Source organism: Rhipicephalus microplus, chromosome X (assembly GCF_043290135.1).
Source record: "Rhipicephalus microplus isolate Deutch F79 chromosome X, USDA_Rmic, whole genome shotgun sequence".
In the NCBI taxonomy this organism is placed as follows: Eukaryota; Metazoa; Arthropoda; class Arachnida; order Ixodida; family Ixodidae; genus Rhipicephalus; species Rhipicephalus microplus.
In genome coordinates, this window is record NC_134710.1 from 169,876,399 (window position 1) to 169,889,598 (window position 13,200).

General features: G+C 43.8%; 1 protein-coding gene across 1 annotated transcript in view; it reads right to left on the reverse strand.

Annotated features, from left to right (window-relative positions):
* The window catches only part of LOC119177189 (uncharacterized), a 40,804-nt gene that overhangs the window by 10,127 nt on the left and 17,477 nt on the right, over nucleotides 1-13,200 (reverse strand). Inside the window, exons 3-5 of the mRNA XM_037428597.2 lie at nucleotides 5,590-5,640; nucleotides 5,444-5,502; nucleotides 4,826-4,920 (exon numbers count right to left, since the gene is read on the reverse strand). Coding sequence (XP_037284494.2) covers nucleotides 4,826-4,920; nucleotides 5,444-5,502; nucleotides 5,590-5,640 — 205 coding nt within the window. The remainder of the gene's footprint in view (nucleotides 1-4,825; nucleotides 4,921-5,443; nucleotides 5,503-5,589; nucleotides 5,641-13,200) is intronic.

The window sequence follows — 13,200 nt, forward strand, 5'->3', positions numbered from 1 at the left end:
TCCTTGGCTCGCATCTCGTTGTTGTTACCAGCGCGCCGTCTGCACTCTCGAACACGATCGAAGGCATGGACGCATGCACAGACGAACGCTTCACGCCACTCATCATCATTCATTCCGTAGATATACTGTGCTTTTTTAAACATTTTTGCAAAGCAAAAAAGTTCCTACTTTATTCACTGCTTTAAATAATACTGCTAATACTACAAGAAACTGTATATTTATAGCATGGTTGCCATATTTGCATAACCTAATGCTTCCAGCCATCTCAAATGCTACAACAAAAGGCTTTTTACCATCTAAAAGTGTTCGATGACCATATATACGATATTGGCTTTTGGGCGTAAAGTGCAAAATTTGGAATGCACCGTTGTTTGTTCAACTGCCCAATTAAACAAGGGTGTACCTACACAATGGTAAATATGAATGATGCAGCATAAGCAAATTAACCCTTCAGCAGTCTGAAACTTTTACACACTTTTCAGCTGTTCCAGTTTGAAAATATTTCACCACTCTTGATGAACATGGAGAAAGAAAACCAGCTGTACACAAAACCTTATTGGATGTTTATGCTTGCAGCTGATTTTGTGCCTACTTCTTTAAGTAATATTTGTGATCTTTCAGTGATGAGCCCTGCCTGACAGCGGTCCACTGCAGGCGTATGGCATTGTCGAAACAGGCATGAAAGCAGACTGCGAAGCGTTAATAAAACCCTCACTCCTGTTTTTGGCAAGCTGGTATAAATTATACTCTACTAAATCATTCATCGTCATCATAATTATTTATTTACCCTAAAATACTCTTTTTGTGATATTATATAGGGGAGGGGGAACAAAAGCAAGAATAACAGCATGTCATTATAGTGCAGGTAATTATAACAAGTCATTATATTACAAAGGTAAGTAAACAAACAGACAAAAAAAAGGCTCTCATTTGCCAAAATATCAATGGAAATATTGGAAAACCTCAATAATTTCCAGATTGTGCACTTTCAAAAATAATTATGATGTACAATTTAAGATGCCAATACTTTTATAATAAGAAAAAAAAAAGAAAAATTGAGCAAATAAATTTTTCACTATGTATGTTTGATTAAAGGAGTTCTTGGTGTACTGCTGATACCTGCTGATTTGGAGCAATTTTTGGAGCAGACTAATTTGCAATATGGAGTACTTTGAAGCAGCAAAATTTGCATTTTAAAACACTTTGGAACAGCAAAATTTTCTATTTTAGAGCACTTTGAAGCAGCAAAATTTTCCATTTTGGAGCTGTCTTGAACAGCTAACTTTACATCCTGAAGGCGAAGCAAAAAATATATTTTGATTTATTGCAAACCTCATGATGCCAGAGATTTTAGGAGCACTTCTTATTTCAGTTGATGATGCAAAAGTAATGTCGTCATGCTGTTGAGCATTTTATGAAAACTTGTTGAGTGATTATTTTTGTACCAAATAAACAGAATACTGTTTGAATAAAACAGTACTTCATGAAATAACATTCTGAATGCACATGTGATTATCAGTAGATTTGGTAGACAAACGCTACAGGCTCACACAGTCCCAACTGCATTTCTAAGATGAATTCAAGAATAAAAAAAAAGTTTTTTTTTTCTTCACAACCGATTATATTGCTGGGTTTAACATGATGTTATTTAGCTAGTCTCATAAAGCTAACCTCCTCTGGCACTCTCTATGCTGAAACTAAACGATTCACCTAACTGTTTTCATTTTTCAGCGGTGCTTTATGTGACTAGGGCATTCAGTCTATCCACCGAATACTCCTTATAGTGTCCTCTAGAAAGCAGAACAAAAAGAAAAAAAATCAAATGCATTTGCCTAAGACAACTTGAATGCAGGAGACATTTTGGTTTTATTGCGATAGCACTCATATTGACATTGCCGACCTGATTTTGCCGTCGCCAGGGGTGTAGGAAGAAACATTTTTCATTTTTCAAGGAGGCACATTGATTTAAAGGAGAGGGGGGGGAGGGGGGCAGGCAGGCAAATGGTCATTCTGCGCAATATTTTGCGCCATGGTGAAAAAAATTTCGAAGAAGCGGGAAGCATTCCAGATGCCCCCCCACCCCCCCGGCTATGCCACTGGCCGTCACCGTCATGTTTTGAGTACTGTCCAAATTTCTAAATCAATAACATCCTTCCAAGCATTGTGCTTTGCATGCAGGTAAAAGCGCGCGAGCAGGGACGACAAATGCAGCTAAAGCAAAGATAAAAGAGCTGAAGTATCTCTTTTGCACAGAGGACAGATGCAATAACATCACCCAGCGTGTCAGGCCTGCCATCGATTGTTACTCCAGCAGAGAGGAACGTGCCGCCCGTTTTCAAGGAGCAGGAAGGAACTAGGACCGCAAGGGGTGGGGGCGGGCTAGTTTTATAAACTTTGACTGGTACGCTCGCTATTTGGGCAGGTATTAAAGACAGCTGGTATACCCTTCTACCTTGTACTCTCAATGTGAAGTGACCGGGTGAAAGTGCTTCGCTTTCTGGAGCTATTTAGGGTGTGTGCACTGAGTCTTGATCGCATGGCGGCCACACTGTATTCGCGCCATTTTGGAGGTCCATTCATATGCGCTGTTCGGCGTTCATAAAATCACACTTATCTAGAGCAGCAGAATGCGTGCCTGTCGACAGTGTTGTTGGCCGCGAATTCTATCTCACGTTGCCTACAAGCTTTCGTTGATGCTTACATTATAACACAAGGATTTAACATGCAATATGACTATGTTTGGTATCATTAAGGCATTTATCTTTAGATGTTTCTGAAAAAAAAAAAAAAAAGTATGGCAGCTGGAGCTGCCAGCTGGGCGCTCTAGACAAGTCTGATTCTATCTGTACATGCGTTGGTGTGCAAGAAGTGTTCCGGGGGTCTCAAGTCATCTAAGTCGCTGTATGAATATCAAACACCATGCGTGCAGAAAGTTTTTAGCATGTGCGGTTAGTGCGCGGACCTTTAAAATGGCAGCCCCGCCGCTAGCGCACCTCGCGAATGACGTCACGCCTTATTATTTGGTATAAAAATACAATTTCTTGGTATCGCATTCATTGCTAGGAGCTTATGTGATAGTAACAAGTTGTATCTTTTGGACCCAATATCGTGTCAGTCAAAAGAATGCTGGCTAAAGGGACAATGATCACTCCAGTTTCGTGCTGTCAGTTATCATCTAAGTGGTTTCGAAGTGGTTTCGTGCTGTCAGTTATCAGAAACGCGAAGCAGAGGTTAGTAGCACAGAAAGTTTACGAGAAGTCTCATTATGCCTCGAGATAACGCGCGCCTCAGTTGCTGCGCCCTTCGAGCAATGCAGCCTTTCTCACCCTCAACCCTAAAAAAAATTAAGCAATGAATGTTATTCCGTGACGTTCAAATTTTTTTTTTAACCGCACGCTACTGACCCTAGAAAGCGAGGGGTGTACGTGTAACAAGACGTAGTCGCTTCAAAGTTGGCGTCCGACACCGGAGCTGCCAGAAATGGCCCCACTACTGAAAGCTGCGTGTATTAAAACCGAATCGCAACTGCTCCGACCGGGACGCATGCTTTCGATAATGAGATAACATAAAAAAAAAGCAGGGGGAAATTTTGTATTCGGACCTCAGCAATATTGAGTCCGAAAGGACAGGGTCTTTTGGGGGTTTTTACCACAACATTGATTACAAACGCAGATGAGCTGCAAGAAGGCGTTGCGACTTTTCTGAATGAATATCCAGGAATAAAGTATATCAAAGAAAAAGTGCCAATGCATTCCCTCTTCAAACGAGCTATCAGCAGTGTTCCTGGAATGGACAACGTCTGCTGATGAAACGCCGCCACAGTTTCACCATACCAATTGGACTAGACGTCACGAGCCCCTGTGGAGAGCGCATTTCGCCGTTAAGCGGATTTGCACAACAAAAGTTGTGTGGGCACCAAACATAGCATTGTGAATTATTTAGGATGCCCGTGCGACCGATGTTTAGTCAATGGAGAAACTCTAGGTATGTGATCCTGACTTTGGTGGACCCGAGAAAAAGGTGCACATGTTTTGACGTGCCGGCGTGGATATCGCTGGTGATAGACGCTTCCAAATCTGTCTTTGGCACAGTTTGGCGCAATTTCCGTTTACATTATCAGGATGGTGCAGTAAATTTGATTTGGCGCACTTTGACACAGTTGACACAGGAATGGGATCACCAAGTTCTGCAACACTTTTCCAAGTTATCATAGGGTGACCTTACTAGTAGACTCCGTTGGCTCACAAATTCAGAGCTGAAGATTGTTTTTCAATCCACCGAGTTGATAGAAGTTATAGCACGAAGTGTGTGCTTTCTCTCTTCTTTTACACTGCATGCTACACATAGAGCCAGAGCTTTCAAGGGGGCAATGCACAGCCCAAAAGTTATGCTGCCGCGGGTGATAACCTTGAGTATTTTCTCTAACTTTTTCTTCGACCATGTTGCGCCTTATTACTGGTTCAAAGATGTGCGATGCCAGCATGCGGCATCCCCCTGTAGGCAGCCATAGTATCGACATGATTTGGCATGTGTCTTTAAACATTATCTACAAGAAAACAGTCCATGAAATCATCCAATACATGAAGTACTTGTTCGCTCTTACATGCTGCGTAGTTTGTCGAAAAGAGAGCAAGTAATTTTTGGCTGTTTTTGCGATGAAATTGTAAATTTACTGCTGAATGCAGTAGAATACGTAATATTCAGCTCACATGTTCATAGTGGCCTTGAATACAGATTGGTACCATTTCCTAACTAACTTTATAGTGTGTTGCAGGAGTTCATTAAGGTCTAAGTTAGGCAGTAAATTCAAGGATCTCACACTCACAATGAAAACTTGTGGTCAAATTCTGGGTTTCTACTTGACTTCACAACAGATGTTCTCCAGTGAGCTCTTTTGATGTGATCTGGTTGGAGGGAGACCTGTAAGTTAAAAAAAAAAAAAAAGGTTTCGTAGATTAAACAGTTACATGCAGAATAAACTACTTCCAATAATAGCATAAAACCTTTTTGACATAACATGATAGGCTACAATATCTAGCTGCATCACATATTAAGCAATAACACTCAGCTCATTTTACCTACTAGATTTGCACATAAAAGTAAACTCAAGTTATAGTAGTATTGGTGAAAGTAAGGTATATTACTGTAGGAGGGGCTCCTTTAAAGGCAGAGTCCAATCAGTAAAATTATCAGTGCCAACTGTGTGTTAAGCTGGGCTAACATATAAAGAGGCCACAAAATTCTAAAATCCCCATTACCAGCCCATGCCAATGTTACAATCGCTTAGAGGAGTCGTCACACTTAGATATCTACAACATTTTTGCACAAATGACACATAACTAGGAGTGCAGTTTAACTATCTTAACTAAATGAAACAGGGTTCTACAATATTTATTGGTGGTGCTAAGGTGTATTGATGTCAGAAACAGGTCTGATCTACTACCTTAATATAAGCATTTGCAGATCCTCCCCGGGAAGTCGCCAACTTGGCTGCCCTGATGACTGAGGTAGAAAAACAGACATTTCACATGGTAAGATTGTAAAACATCCAACTTTAATATCTTTTTATGCTCATTTACAAACTCTTACCGTGTACAGTGACATGTCCACTGTTCACATAGGCAGCAAGCTTTAGTTTTGCTGAAAAGTGAAACAGAAAGAAATAACATATTTTGGTAGATAGCATCGTTTTTCAAGTATGATTAGTAGAGTTCTACTGTAGAGAGGTCTCATATTTTATATCAAGTAAATAATGTACCTTGTGCAAAGACATTTGGTGTTCTCTTACAGAGGCACCACTTCGATGTTTTTGAACAACTTAGATGATATAAAGCGAAGTCCACAAAGCAATGCGTTAGAAAAAAAATATATATAATTTTGGCAATAATAGAGATGGGATAAATTAAATACATTGCAAGTATATGGTGTGAAAAATGTGAGCTGCCTCTCCCGTTGCCTTGACCTTTTCTGTCTTCTCCATAACAAAACTATGCCTTATCTGGGAGAGTGAGCGCCACTGTGGTTTTCATTCTACTATGAGTGGGAGGACGCACTCGTTATCTAATTTCTTTTGTTTCTCCAAATAATTTGCGAGCCTCCAAAGCAGTATTGCCATACAGCAAATCATCAAAAATTTCCAGCAGATGCCACACATTGTGGGAATCTATTCCATGCGGAGCAGTCCACGAATAGCTGCTTATGACACTCTGGGCCGAGTCCTATAAGGTGTATGAAGGTGTTTGTGCAATTTGAGTAGTTGCATGCTTATTGCAGACTTACTAAGCATGCTGAATACAGTGATGTGTAAAAGGTAGCTTATAGTTTGTCTTCATGAGACGCGCAATTTAAAGCAAAGATGGTATAGCAAACCCAAATTTTAGTTCAGGCCTTACAAATGTTTGATCGTTTGTTCGGTGAGAGCTCCAGCACTGCAAAGGTTACGCTTAAGATAATTAAGTGTATGTGAAGGTTTCAGTTACTTTGTCTATGTGCACAGAGCATGACAGGTGAGGAGTGATCAAAAAGCTGAGGTACTTGTATACATTGGTGCATAGAATAGAGTTCTTCTTCATTGTGAAAATTAAATATGAGAGTGTCTTTCTGCGAGCGAATTATATCAGTTTGCATTTATCACAACTTAGGGTCATAGGCCAAGATAAACAACAGTCAGTAATACAGTAAAGAACAACATGATCAGAAACTGAGCAGATTTCTCAGTAGATCAAGCAGTCGTTTGTACAGAAGTGCGTGGATGATGTTTGGGATGGCAGGTCATTAATAAAAATCTGAAAAAGTAATGGTCCAAAAAATGTTTCTTGTGGTGCACACGTTACATGACTAATATTGCTAATGTAGTTATTAACCCAATGGTAAATTGCTTTTGAAATGCCAAAAAAAAGTTTCATCCAAGACACTGTCAGGAAATGGATGTCCATGCATGGAAGCTCACATTAGATGGCAGAAGTAGCGCACTAGAAAACCTTATAGAAATCAATGAAAATTAAATCTGCCTGTGGGCCCATATCTATGTATATAATTCATATATCTGAATCAAATTCAGTTAGCTGGGTTTCACTTGATGATTCTTTTCTAAAACCATGCTGGTGTTTAAAAAAACTGTTAATTTCAAAGTGGTGAGCCACAATAAAAAAAAATATTGCCATACCCACAAAATAAATGCTATTATAAAAGCTTGCTTGGAAGATGATTCGGTAACCCAGGAATCCTCCGTACAATTCATCTATCGTCATACATGTGACCACATTGTTATATATATCTATATATATATATATATGGTAGAAAAAGAGGTCCACAAATGTGCGAAAACACAAGTTTTACCAACGAAGACAGGCCCACCTGCCGAAACGCTAGTAAACTTGTGTTTTCGCGCACTTTTTTTACCACTTTTTCTACCGCATTTTTCACTGGATCTATTGAATTTCGCCCCACCACATATATATGACAGCGTTCGTAGAGGCGTAGCCACTGGTCGATGTCGGAACCCTCGCTGCCCGAGAACACGGCGGTGTCTTTGAGCGCGGGAATTGTCACGAAAGTTGTTGCGGGCGCTGAGTTGACAGGCCGGGCAAAAAGGCGGGCAGAAAGGCGGGCGACCGGAGAGGATGTAGCCGAGTCTTGAGTGGTCATGTTGTAAGCCGCGAGGGAGCATCCGCTTCGGAATTCCGTGGCGAGGATGGCGATCGCACAACTTCACCAAATATGTTACAAGGAGGAGACCGACTCGGAGGGGTAGTCACCGATGCCAGCCACACCGATTAGCTCGCGCCAATCTATCTGCTTTGTCTCCTTCAACTCCATGCACTGGCACGTAGTAATATATATATATATATATATATATATATATATATATATATATATATATATATATATATATATATATACACACACATTCCATACAGAATGTTTATATACACAATGGTCTTGGGGGCGAGCCCACGCTGCTACTTTTTTGCAAGCTCTCACCGCCACTGCCTTGGCTTTTTGGGTGTTCATGTTGAGTAGCGATAGCAAAGTGCACTGTCATGACAGAGGCATGATAGAGGCAGTCGTCGCCGTGCGGGGGCCATGCAGAGCAAACCGAAGTGTGAGCGCGGAAGACGCGTGCCACGGTGCACGTGTCAGTGGTCGAGACAGAGCATTGGTCAAGGACAGACCGTTCTCGGCTGGATGTCCGGTCCGGGGAACTAAAGGAAATCCCACAGGCGCTACCGTTCCTGTACTCCAGCTGAGGACTGGCCCGGGGACCAAGCGAGGCGCAGGGGTCCGGATGGCACTCCTGCCTGCTGCAGGGCAACCGGGACGAGCGAGGCCTGCATTCCGGCTGGGCAGCTGGCCCTGTGATCTGGCAAGGTGCCTTTGTCTTCGCTGTCATTTACAGCGATCGAGCTTATTTTGTGGGTGGTGAACCACTGCTGCTGAGGTGGTTCAGAGTCGCTGAGACGACCCGGGCGTGGCCGAGACGAACGTGGAGGCCGAGCTATCGAGCTGCTGCAACAGAGATATATGTCTTGGCGAGGGCTGGCAGGTGTTAGCAACGTCAACTAGCCAGACGGGACATTGTCATAGAGTGGCGGGCATCGACGTTCTTCAACGGCGTCAAACACGGCGAGAACCTTCTGAATTCAAAAGACAATTAGTGCAGTTAGGACTGCATATATTAGAGTACCTTCCACATTGACCATTATTAGATCATATTGCTATGTAATCTACGTTTATGTGTGTACGCACTCGTGGCTCGACTCAGTTCCTTGGTACTCAAGTGGTCCTGGGCCCAAACCCTGATGTTACATTACAATCCGGCGAGCCTGCCAAGATACCGCTCGTAAAGACATCAAAACAAATTATCGTCCCTCGAGTGCACCCCCACAATTGTCAATCCAACCGCTGTTGGGTTAAAGCTCGGGTTTTTCGGGCGCCGAACTGTGTAAGTGGGTTGAAGAAGAACAGGAGAGGCAGAGGGATGAACGTCCTGTTGAGCGAGAAGCGAGAAAGGAAGCAGATGAGAGAGCGATGCAAATCCTTGAGCTGAAGCTAAAGCTTCAAGAAGAAGCCCTGAAGGTAGATTCAACAGGAAACAAATTCTGTAGCTTTGCCGGATAGCTCCTCTTCAGTACTTAATCCACAAAAAATGCTTCCATTGTTCGATGAGCGATGAGATGATTTGCATGCTTACTTGCAGAGATTTGAACGCGTGGCAACAGGACAAAACTTGCCACAGGAGAAATGGGCATTAGCTGTGAGCATGTGTTTGAGTGGTGAAGCGTTGACAGTAATTGGCCGAATGACTGCCACAGATTTTCTAGATTATGAGAAAGTCAAGAGAGCCTTGTTTCAGAGGTTTCGATTCACTGTGCAAGGGTACCAAAAGAAATTTCCCAAGGCACGAGCAGAAGATAGGGAAACCGGCATGCAGTTAGCTGCGAGACTCTCCGGGTACTTCAACCATTGGATCGACATGGCCGATGTGCCTAGGACGTTCGATGACCTTCGAGACCACATGCTTGCCGAACAGTTTCTCTGCTGCTGTCATCTAAAGCTCACGATATTCTTAAAAGTACACGAGTGCAAGTCACTCCAACAGCTAGCCGACGCTACTGATTGCTTCATGGAAGCACAAAACTTATCAAACCTCGGAAAAGGTCGCGACGACTCAAGAGATTTCAAGAATATTGATAATGCTTCAAAGAAACCGCTTCCAAAGTGTATGTTTTGAAGTGTCTGGGGCATCAAGCACATGAATGTCGCACTTTAGCTAGAGAGGCGATTAAGTGTAAGGTTTCTGGGAAAATAGGCCACAAAAGCAACGAGTGCTGGAGCATGAAAGCACAAAAAGAAAAAAAAGATATGCGTGTGTAGTGAACGAAAACCGTCCTAGTTTTCCTTCAAGTGGACAGACTGGAGGAGGGAAAAAAGGAAAAACGTAACCGTCGTAATGAAAGTTGTGAGGAAATGAAACCCCTATTTCACGTGCAGGGAATGCCAGTAGTTGAAGGCGAAGTTCTGGGCAAGCTAGTCAAAGTGCTTCGAGATACAGGCAGTAACACTGCAATTATCCGGAGAGATCTCATGCCGAATGAACAGTTGACCGGGAAAAGTAGCAAAGTTTTGCTCATTGATGGTTCCGCTATCGAAGTACCAGAGGCCAAACTTCCTCTGAGCACTCCATACTTCACAGGAGAGATAACAGCACTCTGTATGAACAAGCCTCTATACGATTTGCTGCTTGGTAACTTGCCAGGTGTCAGAGACCCTCACAATTCGGATCGTCAGTGGAAACCTGGTGCTGCTGACCAGAGACCTAAGGCGACACAATATTGCCCTGTGGAAGTTATAGAACATCCCCGATACGTTTCTGCTACGGTGAAACCACACGAAGACAAAATGAATCCATTGACTGTTCCGAAGATCAAATGGCATTACGTGAACTTTTTCAAAGAACAGCAGAAGGACAAAACATTGAAGGCTGCGTTCGCTAAAGTTGGTAAAGACCTCAAGTCACTAAAAGGCCACAGTTATAGGTTTGTAGACAGAGGTGGACTGCTCTTCCGACAATACTGTCTTGCGACTAGCAGAACCTTTAACCAACTCGTACCAAAAAACTTCAGACGGCATATCCTGGAAGTCGGCCATGAGAGCTTTATGGCAGGACACCAAGGCATTCTGAGCACAACAGATCGAATTTTAGCGGATTTTTACTAGCCGGATCTGTATGGCGATGTGAAAAGGTTCGTCAAGTCATGCGACAAGTGTCAACGAAAGACACCAAAATGCAGAATCATTGTTGCGCCTCAAGGCAACATGCCTGTTATACGAACGCCATTTGAGCGTCTTGCGGTCGATTTAATCGGTCCGTTCTCACCGAAGTCAGACTGTGGCAACTGCTACATTCTAACGCTCATTGACTTTGCCACCCAATATGTGGATGCCATTGTACTCTCCGGAATTGATGCCCTCCATGTCGCAGAAAGATTAAGCGAGATTTTCTCTCAAGTCTGGTTACTGAGGGAAATCGTAAGCGAACAAGGGACAAGTTTTACAGTGGAACTCATGGGAGAAGTGGGCCGTCTTCTAGCCATCAAGTTTCTTCGAACGACCACCTACCATGCTATGGCAAATTAGCTCGTCGAAAAGTTTATTGGAACGCTCAAAACAATGTTGAAAAGGATGTGCCAGAAAAAACTACAATTCTGGGACAGATATCTCGCCCCACTCCTTTTCGCTTACAGAGAGGTGCCGCAAACGAGCTTGGGCTTCTCGCCTTTTCAGCTCATTTATGGTCGTCATGTGTGAGGACTTTTGATGGTATTGAAGGTGTTGTGGAGCAAGGTAGACATTGACGGCAAAATTCGAACAACATGCACCTACTTGGTCGACCTTTGAACCCACCTTGAAGAGACATGCAAACTGGCGCATGATGAGTTAGAGAGAGCACGCACAAATCAAAAGGCTTACTATGATCGCAAGAGCCATCCTCGAAAACTGAACGTTGGGGACAAGGTGCTACTTCTTCCGCCAACAGATTCAAACAAGCTGCTCATGTAATAGAAAGGTCCACTTGAAGTTGTCGAACAAAAGAATAAAGTTGACTACGTTCTCACGATAAGTGGAAGGAGGAAAATTTTCCACATCAATATGCTTAAGAAGAACAAAGAACGCGAACCTTTACCAGTGCAGCAAGTATCTGTTATGGCGACGCAAAGCGGCGCTTCTGTGTGTGGGGCAGAGAAAGCATGTGCCCGCACGAGAAAGTTATGTTCGAGACGAAGGGTGATAATAAAGGTCAGTTGTTTGGGATGTGAGTTGTTCACTTGCGCAGCTCTGCCGAGCGCCGCGTCTCAACATTGGTGACCTGGAATACAGACACAGCGACCGGAGTGTCGAACTAGCCGCAATATTGATTCAACGTTCACGACCGACGCCCTTCCGACAGTCTCCTTAGTCGACAGTAAGCTGCTCCCTTTTTGGACTGCAGACCCCGCACTTTGGTTCATACAAGTGAAATCTCAGTTCGCAGTCAGATGAATCACCGCAGAACTTAAGAAATACCACTACATAGTCATAAGTCTGCCCTCCCGCCATAGCCATGCAGTGAAATCAGGGATCTGTTGCTCACACCACCTGTCGAAAACGCATATGCGACGCTAAAAGAAACCCTTGTTCGCCGAGTTACGCCCTCCGAACCACAACGACTGCAGCAATTGCTTCGCGGCACGGAACTCGGCGACTGTACGCCTAGCCAACTTTTGCGGCACATGTAACAGTTGCTCGGCGAGACATCAACCACAACAGATGGAGCATTGCTCCGAGAACTTTTTTTGCAAAAGTTGCCTTCAGGCATCCCCATGGTCGTCACGGCCGCAGAGCACAAGGATTTAACCGCAGTCACCGAACTCGCTGACAAACTGGTAGCAATGGCCCCGCCCACATCCATGGCTGCCGTGCAAGGGCAACAGCCTCGAAACGAACTTGAAGAGATGCATGAGATTTTTCGACTTGCCGAAACAGTATCAACTTTGCATGCAAGCAGGAGGGCGCAAATGATAACCGAGCCTAACACGCTGCTATCGCAAAAACAGCATGAGCATATCTGCTGGTATCATGGGAGGTTCAAAAGTAGTGCACGTAAATGTGTCCCACCATGCGTGCACTCGGGAAACGGCCACGGCAGGCACTGAGGGGGACCAGTGCTACTACGTTGCCTCCAAGTCTTCCCTCGGTATTCTTTATTACCGACCACAACTACGGAATACATTTCTTAGTTGACACAGGCGCCGAGGTGAGCGTTATACCGGCATCACAAGCTGAAAGAAAGAAACCTAGTGCATCGCCTTGCAAGCTGTCAATAACAGTGTGATAACAACATATGGCCATTGTTTACTGTCGCTGAACTTCAGTTTCGGCAGAACGTTTAGCTGGGTGTTCATAGCTGCTGATGTCAAATTTGCCATACTAGGCGCAGACTTTCTACAGTTCTTGGGTCTGTTGGTCGACGTCCGCAAGAAACGGCTTCAAGATCCTGTTTCTCGGGGAGCGGTACAAGGCACGCCGTGTTGGCACCCCCTATCAGCCCGGCCTTGCTTAGTCCGGCTGGAGAAGCGTACTTCACCGCAATACTACAAGAGTTCCCAGAGCTGAGGTGACAGACACAGGCATTTCCAGAAGTAAAGCACGGTGTCCTGC